The following is a 21947-nucleotide window of genomic DNA, read 5'->3' as shown; positions in this document are numbered from 1 at the left end:
CCAGCAGCAGTCCAGCGTTGTGGGCAGGGACCTGTCCTGGGGGTCAGGGCATGAGTGCAGGCTGGGGAGAGGGGAGTGGGGCGTAGGGCCAGCCGGGGGCATGGGCAGCTGGGGATAGAGACTTTAGGTTGTCGTGTTAGGGATGGGGGTGGGGCTTAGGGGTGCTGTGAGGTGGTCCTGGAGGGGCAGCAGGGATGAGAATGAGGCTGGGGTGAGTACTGCTGGTGAGTCGGTGGGGTTGGTGTGGGGCAGGGGCCAGCGGTGGGAGGCCTGCACTGGTCTGGGGGAAAAGTGGGCCTGGAGAGGGGCTGGGTGTGTTCGGTGCCCACAGGGCGTGTGCCCAGCCTGTGGCCTGAACTCTCTTCAGGACCCTTTGCCAGCCCTGGGCCTGCCCAGTGCCATTGTGCCTGGCCCCCTCCTCATGTGTCCCCACTCTCCCCTGTCCTGGACTCTGAGCTTGGTTATCTGTGTCCCTGGCACTGGCCCCAGGCCCTCAGCCAGCATTGCAGGGTGTTTGCACGGGTGAGTGGGTGATGGCGTAGGGCGTCATCTGCAGTGGTTGGTGCTCAGCTGGCAGAGGGCAGGCTGGAGGTTATTTGGGGCTCACTGGAGAGGAATTTTGGTCGGTGTTTACTGTCAAAAGTAAAACGCTCCAAAAAAAAAAAAAAAAAAGCAGGGTGGAAGTATACGAAGAAAAACGGGGAGAGTCACACCTCTGGGCTGAGGCTCCCCACTGGGGCAATCACTGTATGTGAGAGAGGGCGGGAGAGAACACGGGGATTTGGCCGCCCCTTTACAGGGAGCTCAGACTGAGATCTCCTCTGGAGCCACTGGCTTTTCATGTCAGTACCGATTAGGTTGACCCCATGCTGATTATTAGTATTTTTTAATAGCTTTATTGAGAGGTAATTCACATGCCATACCATTCACCCATTCCAAGTGGCCAATTCAGTGGTTTTAGTAGATTCAGAGTTGTGTAGCTGTCAATTCCAGGATATTTTGTCACCTAGCCCCTGGCAACACTGCTCTCCTTTCAGTTATGGATTGACTGCCTCACCTCCACTCACCTGCATTGCCACAACTCTCTCCTAGAACTGTCCCTGCCCTGGCACACCCACCCCAGGTCTCTCTCCAGGCTCCCATGGTGCGGCAGGATGGCCCAGTCTTTATGAGCTGTCACAGGCCAGGCTTGGGGGGCCGGGCGACTGGACACCTCTTGGCAGCTGGGCCGACCGTCTAAGTCACCAGCCCATAGCCCTCAGCACGGAGGCCTCTCCCATGGGGTGCCCAGAGCTCTCCTGCCACAGGCTGCAGTAGCCTCAGCCCCAGAGAAATCTGCCCTGGATGGGGGACAGGGAGAATGAGGGGGCTGAGGGGCTCAGGCATACAGGAATGGTTATGGATTGGCCTGTACTGGCCTGTACTGGCCCTGGGTCTGGCCTCTTCGACTTGCCAAGACGCTCTCAGGGCTGCTCACGTCACCACGCCATCAGCACCTCACCCTACCCCCGCTGGAGTCGGTTCTGTGGTGTGGAAGTGCCCACTTTTGCTTATGCGTTTATCAGTTGACGGATGATAGTGGGTTGTTTCCACCTTTTGGCTGTTATGAGTAAGGCTGTTATGGATGTTTGCATACACGTTATTGTATGGTCGTATGTTTTTTATTTCTGTTGGGTAGATTCCTAGGAGTGGAATTGCTCAGCTGTGCGGTAATTCTATATTTAACCACTTGAAGAACTGCCAGATTGCTTCCTAAAGCGGGCGCACCATTCTGCATTCCCAGTAACAGCCGGGTGCGAGGTTTCCAATTTCCTCACATCCTCACCAACACTTGTTATTATCTGACTCTTTGATTGCAGACATCCAATCCTAGTGGGTGTCGAGTGGAATCTCATTGTGGTTTGATTTGCATTTCCTGATGGCTAATGACATTGAGCACTTTGATGTGATTGTTGGTCATTTTTTATATCTTTTGAGAAATGTGTATTTAAATCCTTTGTCCATTTTAGAATTTGCCTTTTGGTATTATTGAGTTGTAAGTGTTCTTTATATATTCTAGATGCCAGTCCTTAATCAGAAATATGATTTGCAAACATTTTTGTTTCTATGGTTTGCCTTTTTATTTGCTTGCTCGTGTCTTTTTTTTTTTTTTTTTTTTTTTGAGACAGAGTTTTGCTCTGTCACCCAGGCTGGAGTAGGTTCAAGTGACTCTTGTACCTCAGGCTCCCGAGTAGCTGGGACTACAGGCATCTGCCACTACACCTGGCTAATTTTTGTATTTTTAGTAGAGATGGGGTTTCACCATATTGGCCAGGCTGGTCTCAAACTCCTGGCCTCAGCCTCCACAGTGCTGGGATCACAGCGTGAGCCACCTCACCTGGCCGATGGTGTCCTTTGAAGCACATACATTTTAATTATTATGACTCCAGTTTATCTATTTTTTTCCTTGGTTGTTTGCGCTTTTGGTGCCATATTTAAGAAGCTATTGTCTAATCCAAGTCATGAAACTTTACACCAATGTTTTCTTTTCTTCCTTTTTTTTTTTTTTTTTTGAAGACGAAGTCTCACTCTGTCTCGCTCTGTCACCCAGGCTGAAGTGCAGTGGCATGATCTCAGCTCATTGAAACCTTTGCCTCCTGGGTTCAAGCAATTCTCCTGCCTCTGCACACCGAGTAGCTGGGATTACATGTGTGCGCCACCACACCCGGCTAATTTTTGTATTTTTAGTAGAGATAGGGTTTCCCCATCTTGGCCAGGCTGGTCTTGAACTCCTGACCTCAAGTAAGCTGCCTGCCTCGGCCTCAGTGCTGGGGTTACAGGTGTGAGCCACCGCGCCTGGCCTGAATTCTTTGATTATTAATTAAGCTGAGCACATCTCCTAGAGTTGTTGACCATTTGCACCTTTTCTTTTGTGAATTGCCTATTCACAAGCATTGTTGCCCAGGCTGATCTTAAACTCCTGTGCTCACATGGAAATGGAATCAAGGGATCCTCCTGCCTTGGCCTCCCAAAGTACTGGGATTACAGGTGTGAGCTGCTGCCATCCCTGGCTACTACACCTTTTTACATCAGGGACTTGAGCATCTGTGGATTCTGGTACCCATGGGGAGTCCAGAACCCATCCCCCGCTGACACCGAGGGACAACTGTATTCAGCTTAAACTTCGAAGTTGCCTGTGATCAGCACCAGCTCACAGAACAGAACTTTTCAGCTCCTTGAAAGTTCCCGCTGTGTCCCCAGTAGCTGGGCACACCATGGATGGGTCTCACACCACGCATCTATTTTTGTTTAATTCTGTTTCTTTTCTTTCTTTTTTTTTTTTTTTTGAGACAGAGTTTGGCTCTGTCGCCCAGGCTGGAGTACAGTGGCAGGATCTCGGCTCACTGCAAGCTCCGCCTCCCAGGTTCATGCCCATTCTCCTGCCTCAGCCTCCCGAGTAGCTGGGACTACAGGCGCCCGCCACCGCGCCCGGCTAATTCTTTGTATTTTTAGTAGAGATGGGGTTTCACAGTGTTAGCCAGGATGGTCTCAATCTCCTGACCTCGTGATCTGCCTGCCTCGGCCTCCCAAAGTGCTGGGATTACAGGCGTGAGCCACCGCGCCTGGCCTAATTCTGTCTGTAGTTTCTTTAGCCATATCAATTTTTAGCATTCAGCAGTCTTTTATGATTTCTGGATTTTATGCTATGCTTAAAATGGCCTTGTTTTATAAAAACATCTGCTGAGAGTTGCTTCCAGCACTGGTGCATTTTTTTAAACATCTCCGTCGTTAATCTTTGTGGAATTTGCTTGGGGCTGAGGTCGAGATGTTCAAGGAGGCTCAATGTCATGCTTGGTGTCACGCTGATAGGGTCTGGCTGTAGGCTTGTGGGTAACAGTGACGATTGTAAACATCTCCCCTTCCACCAATCCAGCTTCCTGACCCAGGGGCTGTGTGTTGCTTCACTTCTGTACCCCCGAGCCGAGCCCCGCCCTGTCCTGTGGCAGAATCCAGCTTCCTGATGCAGGGGCTGTGTGTTGCTTCACTTCTGTACCCCCAAGCCGAGCCCCGCCCTGTCCTGTGGCAGATGTGGCTTGAAACAAGCGTTGGGTGGGAGGGATAGGTGGACTTGGAGCTGGCTGGACCCCTGCAAGATCCTGGCCTGGTGCCTCCCAAGGAGCGGCTGAGGAGACCCGGGCAGTGGCTGTGGAGGTGGAGAGCAGCCTGGGGTGGAGAGGATGTGCCTGAGGCAGAGAGGGCGGAAGGGCCAGCACTTAGCCTTGGGTGCATAAAATCAGAGATGCCTGTGAGATAGGAATGCGTGTGCAGACACTGAGGTGCAGGAAATGCCGGGCTGAGGTGGGGAGGCCAGGCTGGGAGGCCATCACTAGGGCAGGCCTCAGGCCAGAGCTCTGAGCCTGGGGTCCTCCAGAGCTTAGGGGCCTATGAGAAGAGGCAGCCGGGAAGCAGAGCAGTGGGCAGCTGTGCAGCAGAGCCATGGGGGCCTGTTGGCTCTGTGAAGGAGGGAGGGGCTTGAGGAAGCAGGGCCACGTTGGGAGCAGGGTGAGGCCTGGACGGTGCTGGGACCAGGTGATGAGGGGTGTTGGGGACCTCAGTGGGACTGCTTGGGATGTCGTCGGATTGGAGGTGCCAGGGGGCATGTGGGAAGTGCTCAGGAGGCCATGCTGGTGCCAGGCTATGGTGGGTCCAGCAGGGTGGCAGGGAGGGAGAACCCTCTCCAGGACAGAGCGGTGACATGGAGGACAGGCCGCAGCAGGGCACAGCCTCAGCTGGATGCTGGCCCAAGTTCCCTGGGGAAGGAGTTCCTTGGGCTTTGGCCTGAGGGATCTGCATGGTCACAGGGGGCATGGGTATCACCTGACCCAGGGTGAGTACTGAGTGGTCACTCACATTTACCCAGCCACACATCATCAGTGGCCAGTTGAGACTGCTGCTCGCCACTGAGGGCCCTGGAGATTTTCCCAGGGTTGGGCTGTTGGGAGGGTGTGGGCAGTGGTGCCCTGTGGCCTCGGTTTCCCCAGTGAGGCCCAAGAGGGGCTGGCAGCAGAGGGGCCAGGGGCCAGGTACCTCAAGAAGGGACTGGAGGAGGCTGGGAAGGGTGATGCTAGTGGGACCAGGTGCCCAGATCTCCCACCGCTGGGGTCATGGGTGATCCCCACAGACCCACAGTGGGTAGGGAGATGCAGGGCTGGGAGAGCAGGGGCCATAGGTCATGAGGTCAGGGACCCAAAATGGGGCATGGGCTGGGTCATCTGTAGGCGCAGTGGCCTGGCATGATGGCAGACCAGGCAGAAGAGGAGTTGGGAACATGCGTTTAGACGGTGGAAGGAGGGTGCCAGCTGGGAAGACAGGTTCCTGGAGGACTTGGGACATCAGCCTGTGGGGCCTGCTCTCTAGGGTTTGGGTCCTGGTTAGCTGCAGAAGAGTCCTCCCAGCTGGTGGTCAGCTCTTGGCAGGACTGTTGCTGCTTCTTCCTGGAGGCAGAGGGGACCTAGGACCAGGAATGGGATGGGGATCGCTTTGTGTCCCTGTGTGGCTCCAGGAGTAGCGGCAGACCCAGGGCCAGTGCTGCAGGAAAGGAAGGCCCCAGGATGGCATCAGGGTGGCTGTTGTGAGTCTGGGTGCTCTTGGGTAGGCTGGTGTGTCAGGCGGGCTGAGGCCAAGTGGGATGGTGAGGGTAGGGAAGGCCATCCACAGGGGCACACCAGGGTGGGTGGGGGGGTGGGGGTTGGGTTGGGGAGTGGGGCTGGTCAGGGCTGGAAGTGCGGGTCTGCAGGTGCAGCAGAAAGAGGTATCTGCAGTAAAGGTCTCTGGTTGTGGCTTTTATGATTTTTATTCTGCTCTGTTTTTCAAATGAATGTGTCTTGACCTTTTGAAAGTGCATCTCTTTCTCTTCTTTCTTGCTAAATGAGTGGCTACCTGGGAAGCTAACAGACCAGGCACAGGATAGGCCTAAGAGACACAGCTGGACGCCACTGTCATGACTGCCACAAGAATGCATGGTCATTTATAGAATACAGATACCCCCAGAGTACACCCCAGTTTGTACCCACAAACCGGGTGGCCTAAAACAACAGAAATGTATTCTGTTACAGTTCTGGAGGCCACACGTCCAAAATCAAGATGTTGACAGGGCCACGCTCCCTCAGAGGCTCCAGGGCAGACTCTGTTCCTGGCCTCTCCAGCTCCTGGTGGCCATCGGTGGTGCCTGGACTCGTGGCCGCATCACTCCAGTGTCGGCCTCCATCCTCCCGTGGCCCTCTCCCCTGTGGCTTCTCTTCTATCTCTTGTAAGACACTTGGCATTGGTTTTAGGCCCCCCCACTGGGTAATCTAGGATGATCTCATCTCAAGATCCTTATCTTAATTACACCTGCAAAGACCCTTTTTCCACATGAGATACCATTTATGGGTTCCAGGGAATTGTTCATAGACATATCTTTTGGGGACCTCCATTCAACCCACTACAGTCTGTCCTGTGGCCCCTCAAAACTTATATCTGCCCCACTTCCAAAATAAATGTTTCTTATGCCAACATGCCTCAAAGTCTCAACCTATTGTAGCATCAACTCTAAGTCTAAAATTCTATCAGCTCAGCCAGGCGCAGTGGCTCACGCCTGTAATCCCAGCACTTTGGGAGGCCTGTGGGTGGATCACCTGAGATCAGGAGACCAGTCTGGCCAACATGGTGAAGCCTTGTCTCTACTAAAAATACAAAAATCAGCCAGGTGTGGTGGTACACACCTATAATCCCAGCTACTCAGGTGTATGAGGCATGAGACTTGCTTGAACCCGAGAGGCAGAGGTTGCAGTGAGCCGAGATTGCACCAATGCACTCCAGCCTGGGTGACAGAGCAAGACTCCATCTCAAAAGATAAAAAAAAAAAATAAAAATTAGCCAGGTGTGGTGGCACATGGCTATAGTCCCAGCTGCTCAGGAGGTAGAGGTAGGAGGATTGCTTAACCCTGGAGGCTGAACCCAGGTGACAGAATGAGACCCCATCTTAAAAAAAACAAGAACAACATTTAATCAGCTCAGAAGTCCCAAATCTGATCATTGAAGTTGTGTCTAAATCAGGTGTTGGTGAGGCTCTGGGTAGGATCCAGATGGGGGCAAAATTTTTCTCCATCTTTTTACTTGTAAAACTAGAAAGCAAGTTTTATGCCTCCAAACTGCAATGTTGGGCTAGGCATAGACTACACATCACCATTCCCAAAGGGAGAAATATAAAGGAGTAAAGGGGTTGCCAGTCCCAAGCAAGTCTGAAATCTAGCAGGGCAAATTCCATGGGGTTTCAGGGCCTGCGAATGCTCTTCTGTGGCTCAGTGCCCCACCCTGTGCGCCTGCACCTCTGCTAGCCTCTGCCTCTAGGCTTAAGGCCCTGACCTTTGAGTCATTCTTCCTTTTTCTCGAGGGGTAGCACATGTTTGCAGCTGCCTGGGTCTGTCATCCTGTTTCTCTGCCTGTAGACTCTCAGAAGCCCAATACCGTCCTTCATTTCATCCTGTTTCTTCCCCTTCAATCCAAGCAGGCAGTGTTTCTGCTGGTAAAACATTCTCATAAACCTTCTGGGTCTCCCCTGTATGTCACAGGGAGCCAGGCCATTAGAGAGAAGGGTTCACTCGTATCCTCCCTGGATAATCTCGTCTCTATTCCTGGCTTCTGTTGAGACCCATGAGTCACACACCTCATCTCTGCAGAGATGGCTTTCTCTGCAGAACACACTTCCCTAACAGTGACTCTCCTAACATGAGCATCTTTTGCAATCTAAATAGGCTGCAGATATCCCAGATCACCCATGTGGTTCCTTTTTGCTTAACAGTTCCCTCCTCAATTTATCTCTTTCTTCCTGTATTTTACCGTAAGCAGCAAAAAGCCAAGCCACACCTTCCACACTTTGCTTGCAAATCTTTTCAGCTAAATATCCAGGTTCATTGCTTTCAAGTTCTATTGAGCACCCGACAGTGAACACAATTCAGCGAAGTTTCGCTTCAATGTGAGAAGCACCTTTCCTCCACTTTCCTCATTGCCTTCTAAGGCCTCACCACAAGCACCTTTAATACCCATATTTCTACCAACAGTCTGGTCAGACAGGCTAGGCCTTTTCTATTGTGTGCCTCAAGATGTCCCAGCTTCTGCCGGGCGCGGTGGCTCACGCTTGTAATCCCAGCACTTTGGGAGGCCGAGGCGGGCGGATCACGAGGTCAGGAGATCGAGACCACGGTGAAACCCCATCTCTACTAAAAAAAACACAAAAAATTAGCCGGGCGTGGTGGCGGGCGCCTGTAGTCCCAGCTACTCGGAGAGGCTGAGGCAGGAGAATGGCGTGAACCCGGGAGGCGGAGCTTGCAGTGAGCCGAGATCGTGCCACTGGACTCCAGCCCGGGTGACAGAGCAAGACTCTGTCTCAAAAAAAAAAAAAAAAAAAAAGATGTTCCAGCTTCTGTTTATTATCCAATTCCAAAGCCACATCCACATTTTCAGATATTTGTCACAGTAGCACCCCTCTCCCGCTCACCGTCTGTATTGATTTCCTTTGATTCCTGTACAGGAAAGAGCCACAGGCAGGGCGCTCTAAAACAATAGAAATTTATCTTTTGATTGTTCTGGAGGCCAGAAGTCAAAAATCTGGTGTCGGCAGGTCCATGCTTTCTCTGAAGGCACCCGGGAAGAGCCTAGGAATAGCCGTCTGCCTCTTCCAACTCCACTGCCCCTTGGCTTGTGGCTGCGTCATGCCAGTCCCTGCCTCTGTCTCTCCTCCTCGAAGGACACTTGCTTTTGGATCTAGGGCCCACCCAGGTAATCCAAGATGATCTCATCTCGAGATCCTTTATTTAATTATATCTGCAGAGACCCTGTTTCCAAATAAGGCCACATTTATGAGCTCCAGGGACATGGGCATAGATTTTTTGTGGCCCCCATTGGACCCACCCAGCCATCCTTCAGTAGTTGGTTAATGTAGAACTTACACGTTTTTGTTCCATAGTCATTGTTTTAAAAAGTGTGCACAGTGGGCTGTGCGTGGTGGCACGTGCCTGTAATCCCAGCACTTTGGGAGCCTGAGGTGGGAGGATCTCTTGAGCCCAGAATGTCAACACTGCAGTGAACCCGGGCTACAGAGCAAGAGCCTGTCTCAAAAAAAATAAAAAAATAAAAAAGCATGCACAGGGTTCTTTAGTATGTGTTAATTTATCTGTAATTTCATGATTTAATGTTATGAAGTATTTTAGACATATGTAACTTCTTTTACTTAGTGATACAGCTTGGGCATCTCTCTGTGACATTAATTTACAATACAGCATTCCCCTGTATGGTAATAACCAATCAATCCTTTCTCATAGGACATTGAGCTTAATTTTGGATTTTTGTATTAGAAATGGCTGCAGTGAACAGTGTTGTAGCTGGGTCATTGTGCATCTCTATGACTGTTGTTAAAAATGGAATTTCTGGCCAGGTGGGGTGGCTCACGCCTGTAATCCCAGCACTTTGGGAGGCCAAGTCGGGCAGAGCATGAGGTCAGGAGTACGAGACCAGCCTGACCAACATGGTGAAACCCCGTCTCTACTAAAAATACAAAAATTAGCAGGGCATGGTGGTGCGCGCCTGTAATCCCCGCTACGCAGGAGGCTGAGGCAGGAGAATCACTTGAACCTGAGAGGCGGAGGTTGCAGTGAGCCGAGATCGCGCCATTGCACTCCAGCCTGGGCGACAGGGCAAGACTCCGTCTCAAAAAACAAAAAAATGAATTTCTGTGTCAAGTGGTTTTCAAAATTTAAGCTTTAATTTACACCAAGATACCATTTTTTACCTATCGTATTGGCAAAAATCAAAAATCTGGATTTCTAGGTTCTGTTGGTGAAGCTGTGGGAACCAGGCCAGAGAAAGCATCTGTCAGAGCCGCAAACACGGTGTGTGTCTGAGCAGAAGACGGGCACTGGCCTGAGTGCGCTCAGAGGCTGGGCCCACACGTGCCGCTCTGCATGGCTAGACGTGGTCACGGTCCCCATGCAGAGCGGGAGGCCTTCAGCTGTGGGGTGGGTGGGAAAGCAGGGGCAGAATGGTGCCCGGAAGATTTCAGCGTTTGTGTTAAAAGAAAGAAAACCAAGAATCACATGGTATTTGCTTGATTTTCTGTAAAGAAATTCTGGAGAAACAAACAGGAAGCCACTAACAGTGATTTTCACACTGTGTGTGTGGGTGGGGGGAGACAGGGAGAAGGGAGGGGAGTGAGACTTGTCTCTGTCTACCCTCAGTGTTTGAGTCACGTGAATATTTTCTATTCCAACAGGATTTTTATTTTATTTTTTTAAAGTTTAGTGAAGGGAAGAATGTAAACTGTTATAAGTTCTTTTTTTTTTTTTTTTCTTGAGACACAGTCTTGCTTTATCACCCAGGCTGGAGTGCAGTGATGCAGTCTTGGATCACTGCAACCTCTGCCTCCCAGGTTAGAGGGATTCTCCTGCCTCAGCCTCCTGAGTAGCTGGGATTACAGGCATCCGCCACCACACCCGGCTAATTTTTGTATTTTTAGTAGAGATGGGGTTTCACCGTGTTGGCCAGACTGGTCTCGAACTTCTGACCTCAGGTGATCCGCCCACCTCGACCTCCCAAAGTGCTAAATTACAGGCGTGAGCCACTGGGCCCGGCCTAAGTTTTTATTTTATTTTATTTTTTATTTTATTATTATTATTATTATTTTTTGAGACGGAGTTTCGCTCTTGTTGCGCAGGCTAGAGTACAATGGCACAATCTCGGCTCACTGCAACCTCCGCCCTCCAAGTTCAAGCGATTCTCCTGCCTCAGCCTCACAAGTAGCTGGAATTACAGGCATGCACCACAACGCTCGGCTAATTTTGTATTTTTAGTAGAGACAGGGTTTCTCCATGTTGGTCAGGCTGGTCTTGAACTCCCAACTTCAGGTGATCTGCCTGCCTCAGCCTCCCAAAGTGTTGGGATTACAGGCGTGAGCCACCGCGCTTGGCCAGTTCTTTTTTATTTTTTTTGAGACGGAGTCTCACTCTGTCGCCCAAGCTGGAGTGTAGTGGCATGATCTCAGCCCAATGCAACCTCCACTTCTCCTGCCTCAGCCTCCTGAGTAGCTAGGACTACAGGCGCCCGCCACCACGCCCAGCTAATATTTTGTATTTTTAGTAGAGACGGGGTTTCACTGTGTTAGCCAGGATGGTCTCAATCTCCTGACCTCGTGATCCGCCCGCCTCGGCCTCCCACAGTGCTGGGATTACAGGCGTGAGACACCGCACCAGGTTTCAGACACAATTTTTAAACAATTTCTAAGTTGCTGGCTAGGTATTGCAGTCCTTTCTCTGAGGGTCATCCCCACAGCAGTGCCCAGGTGGGCCGACTCCTCCTGCCTGCCCAGCACCCAGTGTTGGAGCTTCAGACAAGTCACATGGCCTCGCTGTCTGATGGGGACTTGTGTAATGAGTCTCCTGGCAGAGCCAGCGGGAGGGTGAGCAGAACTGCGGCCGTGTCAGGTTAGCGCGGCATCTGTCACCTGGGCCTCTGCATCCCGGACGCCGAGCCTGGTCCTGGAGCCATCCTGGAGCCGGGGCGTTCCCTGCATCAGCTCTGACCAATCGTCAGTTATCTTATTCCAGAGTGTTTTGTGCTGATGAAGAGGTTTTTCCTGCTGTATTTTCCTAACTTGTTATTGCTGGCCTAAAGAAATCTCTCGGATCTTTTAACTGCGTTCGAAGCCAGCCTCTCGATGAACTCTCTCTGAGCTCTAGTAAATGGTGGGTTGAGTTGTTTCAGGTGCCAAGAGGAGCAGTGCTGACTTGGGTAAATGCCGTCCCATGTCCTGGCACTGGACCGAGAGCTGCGCCTGCACTGTCTGCGTTCACCCTCACATGCCCTCCCCTCAGCAGCCTTGCCTGGCACTGGGAGGGTGCCCCGCTGTGCTACGAGGGGCATTTATTTTCATGTTAACAATGTAACTATCATCCCTTATTATAAATACTGGTTTTTATCAAATGTGCTGTCAGGATTTTTTAGATCAATATACAGGTTTTCTCCTTTAATCTGCTAGCGAAGTCGATGATATTAACACAGTTCTGGGAAAGTGCATCATCCTTGAACTCCAGGAATTCATTTCTTCTCTTGCTCCGTGTTTCCTGTAGTGACAACTTCGTGTCTGGTGCTGGGTGAGGCAGCCGCCCCAGGGGCCCGCAGGTGTCTTGGTGTTGGAGGGCTGAGAGGGAGGGAATGGGGAGCCACCATGGATCAGGTGAGAAGCCTCTCCACAGAGGCCTGGCGAGGTCCACCCTGCCGCAGCAGAGCAGGTGCCTGCGTGAGGAGGGCCTCCAGAGGGCAGCGGCAGGGCTGTGGTGGGACCTGCTTGTGCTCCGAGAGCGCTGGTTGCTGTGTGCCCAGTGCTTGGAGGTGTGAGGGGCAACGAGGGAGGCTACCACTGTCTTTGAGGTGAAAGGGTGCTGGCCAGGCCAGGGTGTGGTGGAGACAGTGGGCACAGGACAGGTTTGAGAGATATTTGGGAATGATGGGGCCCCCTAATGGATGGGTCATGTGGGTGGGACCCAGGACCTTCCCCCAAAATTGGTCTCCAGCAGACCCCTGGTATTGAGATACTCTTATACTAGGCTGCAGGGGCGAGAGGAGAAGGTTGTGGCTCGGAGAGGTAACCTCTGTGCCTCCTGGGCCCTCACTGGGACTCCCAGCAGCCCTGGTGGGCATCCAGTCCCGCAGTGGTGGCCCTGGACCCCAGAAATCCTGCAGGCTGGCTGGCCTGACTGAGCTCGCACTGAGCCCCGCCCTGCGCAGGGGTGGCCTCCAGAGTGTGGAGGGCTCTCCTCCCACCTCAGTCCCACAGCATCCGCAGAGGCCGGGCTGTCGTTGGGCCAAGGCTGTGAGGCAGAAGCCTGGGGCAGGTGAGGTGGCTCCTGTGGACCTGCCGCAGGCTCAGGCGGGGAGCAGAGCAGGAGTCTGTGCATCTGGAGGGCTGAGTGTGTGCGGGATGTATCTATGGCAGGATTTCACTGGGCCTGGTCTCCCTGGGGCTATTGTGGGGGGCCCCAGGTGGAGGTGTCTGCCTGTCGCAGGTTGCCTCTGCATGGGATCACCGGGTCACAGCCCACTGGCCTGCTCCACCACCACCAGAGAGCCCCAGCAGGGCAGGCTGCCAGGGGGTTAGGGGCTGGGTGGGTGGGGTGAAGATGGGGCAGGGAGCAAAGCTGAGGGCAGGCAGGGTGGTGGTGGGCAGGGCCTCAGGAGAGGGCCCATCCCATGCACAGGTGTGGTGTGGGGGACAGGGTTGGAGCCCCTTCTTTGGCCTGGGCCTGTGGCCAGGACAGCCTGGGCCTCAGGGGACTGGTGAAGAGGGGGTTGCTCTGTGCCCAGAGGGGTTGGGAAGGAGGGAGGGCTTATCTGTGGTGCCTGGGCTCAACCTTGGTTCTGGGGTCCCCAGTGGTGTGGGGAATTTGCAGATAGCTTCAAGAGGATTTGGCTTTGCCCAGGGTGTGAGACCTGGCCAGGAGAGCTGATGGCACCCCAGCTGGGCATGGGGGCCATGCTGGGTTCGACCAGCAGAGCAGAAGCTAGAGGTAGGGGTTTTCCGGAGGCACTGGTGCTGGTGAGCCCGACTCCAGCCTGGGGGTCCCTCCAGTTCACTGGCCTGGACACACAGACCCACGTGCTTCTTCGGCAAGACTCCTTTGTGATCCATGAATTGGGGCCAGAGCAATGAGATCTCCTGGGCAGTGGCCGGGGCTTTGCTTCCCACGCTCCAGAGCTGCGTCACCAGGGCGCCCAGCTTCCTCTACCCCGGCTCCCTTTCCTCCCCGATGCCTAAATCTCTTGCTCGCGGGCCCTTCGCTGCCAGCCTGGGACCTGCCTGTCCTGTTGAAATCCCTGGCTGTAGCCCTGTCTCCAGGCGCCCCCCTCCTGGCTGCAGCCACCTCCACATTCTTGGGGGTTGCCTGGACTTGTTTTCTCTACGTCAAGGCCTCGGTGCATGTGGCCCCTCTTCCTGTGCTGGCTGCCTGCGGCCTGTCCCCACATAGCTGTCCCTTCCTCTGGGAAGCCTGTGCCGGGAAGGAACCACAGAGCTGACTAACGTGCAGCTGGCTGAGCCTTTCCCAGGGTCATCGTGGCCGCCCCCACTTCCAAGGCTGCACCATGTGGCCACAGTTCCAGGCAGGCTGGGCTGGGCAGTCTTGGGCTCCTTCATGGGACCTTGCTGCCGCTGCAGCTTGTCTTATAAGCCTCTGGCTGCAGGTGACCACAGGTGACCATGGTGGCCACTCATAGGTGGGCAGCTTGACTTCAGGGGGGAAGTTAAAGGCAGAGTCGGCGCATGAAAAGCTGTGTGTTCCTTCTCTGAACAGCTGTGTGCCCTCACCTTCTCATTAGCTTAAAACCATGATCCTATTTTTTTGTTTGTTTTTGAATCAGTCTTGCTGTCTCCCAGACAGGAATGCAGTGGTGCAATCATGGCTCACTGCAGCCTTGGGTGGGCTGATTCAAGCTATCCTTCTGCCTCAGCGTCCCAGAGAGCTGGGACCACAGGCACAGGCCACCATGTAAGGCTAGTTTTTTAGTTTTTGCAGGGATGGTGTCTTGCTGTGTTGCCCAGACTGGTCCTGAAGTGATCCTCCTGTCTCAGCTTCTAAAAGTGCTGAGCCACCACACGTGGCCAATCTTATAACATTCCATTTTATGCATTTTAATCTTTTAAAAAAAATCTCCCTGGCTGGGCATGGTGGCTTATGCCTGTAATCCTAGCACTTTGGGAGCCCAAGATGGGTGGATCACCTGAGGTCAGGAGTTCGAGATCAGCTTGACCAACATGGCGAAATCCTGTCTCAAATGAAAATAGAAAAATTAGCCCAGCGTGGTGGCGCACATCTGTAGCCCCAGCTAATGAGCCTGAGATAGGAGAATCGCTTGAACCCAGGAGGCAGAGGTTGCAGTGAGCCAAGATCACACCACTGCACTCCAGCCTGGGTGACAGAGCGAGACTCCGCCTCAGTTAAAAAAAAAAAAAAGTCTCCCTAGGCTGAGGAAAATTTTTATGCATTAAATTTAAAAAATTGATCTGGACCAGGCAGCGTGGCTCACACTTATAATCCCAGCACTGGGAGGTGGGAGGATTGCTTGAGCACAGGAGTTTGAGACCAGCCTGGGCAACATAGAGACAGACTGTCTGTATAAAAAATTAAAAGATGAACTGGGAGTGGTGGTGCATGCCTGTAGTCTCAACTACTCAGAAAGCTGAGGTGGGGGCATCGCTTGAGCCCAGGAGGTCGAGGCTGCTGTGAGCCGTGATTGAGCCACTGCACTCCAGCCTGGGTGACAGAGTGAGTGAGACCTTGTCTCAGAAAAACAAAACAAAACAAGAAAACCAGCATTTTTTTTTATGTATGAAATTTTTATATCTGTTTATAAATATCTGTCACTTTCACTTGAGGTTTAATAAGGAAGTACGATTCACTTGCAGGACAAATTTAGGTTTATCCAGATATAGCTTAGTAAAACCTAACTGGGAATTCAGCAGTGGCACTATCTCGGCTCACTGCAACCTCAGCCTCCTGGGTTCGAGTGATTCTCGTGCCTCAGCCTCCTGAGTAACTGGGACTACAGGCGTGTGACACCATGCCTGCCTGATTTTTTTTGTGTATTTTTAGTAGAGATGGGGTTTTGCCATGTTGGCCAGGCTGGTCTCAAACTCCTGACCTCAAGCGATCCACCTGCCTCGGCCTCCCAAAGTGCTGGGATTCCAGGTGTGAGTCCCCGTGCCCAGCCTGAAATTCTGTTTTAATTCCTCACTTCACCATTTTCCCTAAGTTTGGCAACTGGTGTTTCTGAGACTCCCCACGCCCCGACTGGCTGAGTCCCAGGGAGGGCAGGGACGGGCAGGGGGACGAGAGATTCCAGAACTGCTGGGTCTACAGTGCAGGTGGGGCTGGCTTCTGGCCCTTTGCCTGTTGGCTCGTACCCGTGGGAGCTGCCAGTCTCGCTCCTGGGTCATGGTCACGTCCTCCACGCCAGCCCCAACCTGGCGCACAGTGGGTCTGTTTGCAGGAGGGGAGGGACTTTCGGGTGAAGGCAGAGGAAAGGCCTGGCTGGAGACTGAGGCAGGCTGGTCGCTTCTATCTTGTGGAGGCCACCCTGCCCCACACTACCAGCACAGACTGGGGTGGAGCACAGTCCCGGGGCCAGTGTTGAAGGGGTGCCCTGGTGTGGGCAGGGCCCAGCATTCCTCAGTGCCTCCCTGCAGCGCAGTGAGTGAGGCAGAGCTGACCTCACCCTGCCAGTGCGACCTGCTCCCCCAGGCGTGGTCAGTGACACACAGCTACTCCTGCGGGCTGAGGAGGCTGACCCCTTTAGCCATAGGGGTGTTTGGATCAGAGCAGCTGCGAAGGGTCCCTGGTGGCCGTGGGGGGGTGGGTGGGGGATGGAGCTGCAGTGTCATCTGGCGGCAGTAGAGACGCTGGCGAGTGGGCTGACTGGGGGGCGCAGCCAGGAGGACCTGTGGGGCTGCCTGTGGGGCATCCGGAGGCTGGGTGGGAGAGGCAGAGGCCAGGGTGCAGGTTGGACCTGTCATCTTGGGAGCTAGTGTACAAGGCGCCTGACCCAGGGCTGCGCAGAGGCGAGACGCCCCAGGGAAGGGGCACACTGCTGGGGCCGGGGAGGTGGGAGGTGGCCGCCCAGCGTCTGGGGGCTTGATCTCAGCAGCCTGCTAGCCCAGGCCCTGGAGTTGGGCCGGCTGAGGAGGTCACTGGGAGATCTGGATGGGTGGGTATCTCCTGCAGGGCGTGGGTGGCGGCTTCGAGGCCCTCGCACGTGTGTCCCACAGGCTGTTCTAAGCATGGCTCGTTGCAGTGGATGCGAGGGGCTGTGGGGTGGGCCGTCCGAGCGCTCCTGGATCCGGCCTGGTGACCTGGCAGTCTGGCTGGGGTTAGCGGGGTCGCGTGCCCTAGAACCACAGGCTGGGAGGGGGGAGTGCGCGGTGCGGCCGGGAGCATGCGCCCGGGGCGGCCCTGTCCGGCGCATTGATCAGCTGAAGCCCCGCCCCTGGCCTGCAAGCCCTGCCCCGGACCTCCGGGCTCCTCCCCCGGCTGCGGCGCTGGCCTGGGCAGTGCGGTGCGGGGCTGGACTCTGCCTGGTGGTGGCACAGCCGCCCTCAGCCCCGGCGCAGACATGGACCCCTCGCGAGCCATCCAGCACGAGATCAGCTCCCTTAAAGGTGCGGTCCCGGGGCCGGGCCCGAGCCGGGGGGCGCGGACCACACAGTGACCTCTGGCTGGGTGCAGCCCACGCAGGGTGGCGGGCAGGGTCTGCCATCTCTGGGGCGACACTGTGGGTCGCTGAGCCAGAGCCACAGGAGACCGCAGACTCGTCCCCCTCCGGGCTCCACCTGGTCCGGGGTCCTACTGGGCTGGCTTCAGTGGCTCGGCAGCCCTGCAGGAGCGTCGGGGGCGGGGTGGCTGCTGCAGCGGCGGCGGCGGTGGGGCGGGGACAGGGACCCAGTGGGAGCTCAGCCTTCATAGACGGGTCAGCCCCTTACACCCAGCCCGAGTTTGCCGCCCACAACCTGGCGTCCAAGGGGCAGGGCAGGGCTGGGGGACCACTGTGCAGAGGCGCCAGGCCGGCTGGCCCTGAGCAAGTCCACACTGCGGCTCTTTGTCTTGGGGTGGGTGGGGTGGGGGGGGCTGGGGGCTGCCCAGGAGCCCTGACTGGTTGCTCTGGAAACCCAAAGGGGTCTGGAGTTGGGCGAGAGGGGGCCGCCCAGTCGCACACCCTGGCCCTCCCAGTGCTGAATCAGCTCCCGCTTCGGTTCCCACAGGGTGGGGGCAGGGGGCGGTAGCTTCCGCCCAGGGGTCTGGGGGGACGCCTGGACCCTGGCGCAGGGGTGTGTGTGCTTCGGGGGGGGGGGGGTGTGTACTGCAGGAGGTGTGTGCTGCAAGGCGGGGTGGGGGTGGCGCATGCCGCATGGGGGCGTGTGCGGAGCTGGCAGGGTGGGCCAGGAACATTCTGCTCCGGACTCCTCCCTGCGGCTTCCCTTCCCGCCTGCAGGCCCCTAGCTGGTGGGAGGGAGGGGACTCCCACCGAGCCCCGCCCCCTCTCTCTGCTGGAGGAAGCTACCGCCCTCTCCTGCCCGGAGCCGGCTTGGGGGAGGCGGGGCTGGTTGGGTGGCGGCCCAGCGGGGGTCAGTCCCGGCACCCCTGCAGGCCTGTGTGTGTAGGAGAGAACCTAGGTCCACGTGCTTTTAAGGGGCCTTGGGATCATTTTGGGACAGTGTGGGTATCATGGGTTAGTTTGGTTGGGCTCTTGGAGATTTGGGGGGATTAGGTTAGGGAATCAGGCCAGGAAGATGCTGTGGGCCTGCCGGGAGTGCGGGAGGTCAGTGTGGGGGGGGGGGCGCTGAGGGACTGGCCAAGAGGGTAGGGACTTCTTTGGGCACAGGGCTGGGCAGGCTTGGACCCAGCTGGTGTTGTTCCCAAAGCCAGAACCCTGGTGGGTGGAGGGTCCGCAGGTGCTGGTGGTCCAAGGGGCGTGGCCACCGTGGTCCCTACATCTTCCTGGAGCCTCACCTCCTGAGGCTGGTGTTTTCCTGCCTGGGGCTGGCTTCAGAGGGAGGGAGAGCCATGCCGCAGCGAGCTGGCCCTGCCAGAGGGCTGTGGGAACCGTGGCTGTGCCTTCAGAGTTTCCCCGCCACCACACCTCTGTGCACGCAGGCGTGCGCGTGCGCGTGTGTGTGTGTGTGTGTGTGTCTGTGTTTGGAGCCTGCACCGTGGCGCCATGGCGACGGCCCCATAAACCCGTCCCCACAAGCTGCTTGTTGGCTGCCTGCCGGCTGCTGGCCAGCGCCTCCCACCTCGGGATCCCCCCTCTCTCCCCCTCCCCCCCACCGCCCTATTTATAATCAGTTCCCGAGTTTGCTGGGCTTGGTGGGAAGGGGTGTGTCAGCTCGGGGCGAGCAGCGATCCTGGTGGGGGTCCATGGAGCACAGCGTGGGACAGTGGGAGTGTTGGGTGCGGTTCTTATGCCTGGACCCTCAGTGGGGGCGGCAGCAGCCGGGCGGGGAGGCGGGGTGGATGATGGGTGTGGCTGGGCCAGGCCTGCAGGGCCTCACAGGGCAGTTTCCTCTTCCCTTCCCTTGGGCCCTGGCCGTCTTCTGGCCTGGCATTCTTCCACCCTGCAGCCATCCATCTGGCCTACAGACGGGCACTTGGGCTGCCCAGGGTGGGCATCTGTGGGCGGTAGGGACTTGGTGACTTTCTCTGTGGCAGCAGCTGGGAGTCTCTGGCCTCCAACAGCTGGGTTGGAGGTGGGGGTGAATAGAGGCCCCTCTGAGCCCCCTAGCCGGTGCTCTCCTCAGAGGGCTGTGGGCTTGGAGAGGCCACTCTTAATCTGGCCTGGAATGGGAAGTGTTAACTTGAGTGGCCACCGCCTCTAAGCCTGGTGTGTGGAGGTGGGGGCTCTGTCCGTTTGCCTGCCTGATGGACAGCAGCAGCGGTGCCTGCAGCCCGCCTGTCCATGTGCTGTGGCAGCTGCCCCCAGCCGCTCCCCTCGGGCTTCCTCCTTCAAGACCCCAGCTTCTTCCCCAGGCCCTAGTCCTCTCCGCTCAAGCCTCACGTGCCTCCAGGCCTGGCAGCCCAGCACCCCCCTTCAGATCCTTGTGAAGCCGGGACACCAGAGTCCACATCCCTGCCGAGGACCCCTCCTGCCCTCAGCCCCCCTGCCTGCCCTGCCACCCTCTTCTTTAGACTGTTGGTCTATATCCGCCCCCACTTGCCCCAGCACAGTCTTAGGAACCCTGAAGGATGTGTTTAGAAACTGATGTCATTTCTGACGTTGGAGCCGCGGGGCCTGGTGGGGAGAAAGGGGCAGCTGTGGGGGTGGCCGCTGCCTCTTGAGGTGCCCCCCACTCTACAAGGGCCCCGTCGGCTGTGGGTGGGAGGGGCCGCCCATGCTGCTGAGTCAGAGGGGGCCGGCCTGGCGTCCTGGAGGAGGGCGGGCAGCCGGCAGTGCCGGCAGGGATTGCACTGAGCCAGGCGCCGCGAGCCACACAGCCGGGAGCCCGCGCCCTCACGCTCAGCACCCCAGCCTGCCTGCCTGCCTGCCTGCCCTGCCACTGCCCGCTGTCACACCCTGTAGCGTGGGAGCTTTTTGCGGTACCCCAGGCCTTCTCGTGGTACCCTGCCTGCTGCCTTCGCCCCTGCGCTGCCCGCCCGGCTCCAGCAGCCATGGTGGCCGGCATGCTCATGCCACGGGACCAGCTGCGGGCCATCTATGAGGTGCTCTTCCGCGAGGGCGTGATGGTGGCCAAGAAGGACCGACGGCCCCGCAGCCTGCATCCCCATGTGCCTGGCGTCACCAACCTGCAGGTCATGCATGCCATGGCGTCCCTGCGGGCACGGGGCCTGGTCCGCGAGACCTTTGCCTGGTGTCACTTTTACTGGTACCTCACCAATGAAGGCATCGCCCACCTCCGCCAGTACCTGCACCTGCCACCAGAGATTGTGCCTGCCTCTCTGCAGCGCGTGCGCCGCCCCGTCGCCATGGTGATGCCTGCACGCCGCGCCCCCCATGTGCAGGCTGTGCAGGGTCCCCTGGGCTCCCCACCCAAGCGGGGGCCACTGCCGGTGGAGGAGCAGCGGGTCTACCGTCGGAAGGAGCTTCAGGAGGTGTCACCTGAGATCCCTGTGGTGCCTGCTACCACCCAGCGGACCCTGGCCAGGCCAGGCCTGGAGCCTGCCCCAGCCACAGGTCAGCTGCACCCTGACCCCAAGTCATGATGGGTGGAAAGTGGGGGTCTGGTTGTTGGGTCTTGGGCCTGGGCCTGGGCTGGAGTGGTTGGAGTGGTCGGCCGGCTTGCGGAGCATCGCTCACACCAGCAGGTGGCCCCCCCTGCCCGAGGGTGGGGGGTGCGCTTGCTGATGGACCCACGTGGCCCCTCCTCCTCAGCTGGGGACCTTCGGGTGTGTAGGCCAAGGAGGAGCCTATGGCCCAGGCACACCCCGGGGTGCCCCCTCCCCTCTCTCCAACACTGCCCTTGCCTTCGCCCCCTACGCCTCCTCTCCTGTCCCAGTGACCTGTCTCCCCCGAGGCTCCTTGGCACTGAGGTGGGGGTGTGTGAGGAGGTGCTGGCGCCGGTTGGGTGTGGCCCTCCTCCAGCACGTGGCCTGGCCGCCTCCCTTGCCGTGGGGGTTGATGGGTCAGGCTTGGTGTTGCAGAGAGTGCCCAGTGTGACCGGTAACTGAGTGCTTGGCCAGCTTGGGCTTGGTGGTGGCTGGGGACGGCCCTGGGCGGGATGGGGAGAAGTGCAGGGTCCAGGCACGAGGCTCCTCCCCAGAGCCTGGGGCTTAGATAGGCCCTTCGCAGTACGAACCAGGTCCCACAGGACAGGACGGGTCCTGTCATCCCAGAGGATTCCAGAGACCCTTTGCTCTACCCCTTCTCTGTGGCCTCCCTCTGTCCACAAGCACCTGTGCCCGCAGGACCCAGGTGGGCAGATGTGTCCCCTGCAGCCCGAGGCTCACACACACACTGTGGAGCGCTCTGCCTTCCGTGCTGGCTCTGGATGGCCAGGTCCCCCAGCACCTGGCTCCACCCCCCTCTTTGGGGCTGGCACCTGGGAGCAGCTTGCTCTCTCAGGCTGAAGGGGGCCTGGGGTGGGGCTCTCAGGGTGGGCAGGAGTTTGCCAGGGGTGTGGGGGAGGGGGCCCAGGGGAGGCCCAAGTTTGGGGCACAGCTGCCCGTGTGGGGTGCTGGGCGGAGCCCTGGTGCCGGCTGGCCTGGGGTGAGTTGGACTTGTTAGGGGCTTGCCTTGGGCCCATCTGGGAGGATCAGTGAGGCTGTGGGGTGGAGGCTGGCCTCCCTCCTGGCTCTGTCTGCAGCTTTGGACAGGTTGTGTGGCCTCTCCAGCTCCTCTCTAAATGGACATGTCTCCCGACAGGGGGCGTGAGA

At 56.7% G+C, this 21947-nt stretch overlaps 1 protein-coding gene across 7 annotated transcripts in view; it reads left to right on the top strand.

Moving 5' to 3' along the window:
• PLEC (plectin) overlaps nucleotides 1-21947 on the top strand; it is a 61912-nt gene that overhangs the window by 6373 nt on the left and 33592 nt on the right. For 2 of the 7 annotated variants that reach the window (XM_063643003.1, XM_055287587.2), the window contains exon 1: nucleotides 19917-20748. The exons of 4 other annotated variants lie outside the window; for them this stretch is intronic. In XM_063643003.1, the coding sequence (XP_063499073.1) occupies nucleotides 20226-20748 (523 nt within the window). In that variant the 5' untranslated portion in view covers nucleotides 19917-20225. Of the gene's footprint in view, nucleotides 1-19916; nucleotides 20749-21947 lie in introns of those variants that run through there. One more of the 7 variants, XM_055287588.2, reaches the window with a different exon arrangement.

This window comes from Symphalangus syndactylus, chromosome 7 (assembly GCF_028878055.3).
Source record: "Symphalangus syndactylus isolate Jambi chromosome 7, NHGRI_mSymSyn1-v2.1_pri, whole genome shotgun sequence".
Lineage (NCBI taxonomy): Eukaryota > Metazoa > Chordata > Mammalia > Primates > Hylobatidae > Symphalangus > Symphalangus syndactylus.
The sequence above is the reverse complement of the archived record's forward strand: the minus strand, read 5'-3'. Positions and strand labels throughout refer to the sequence as shown.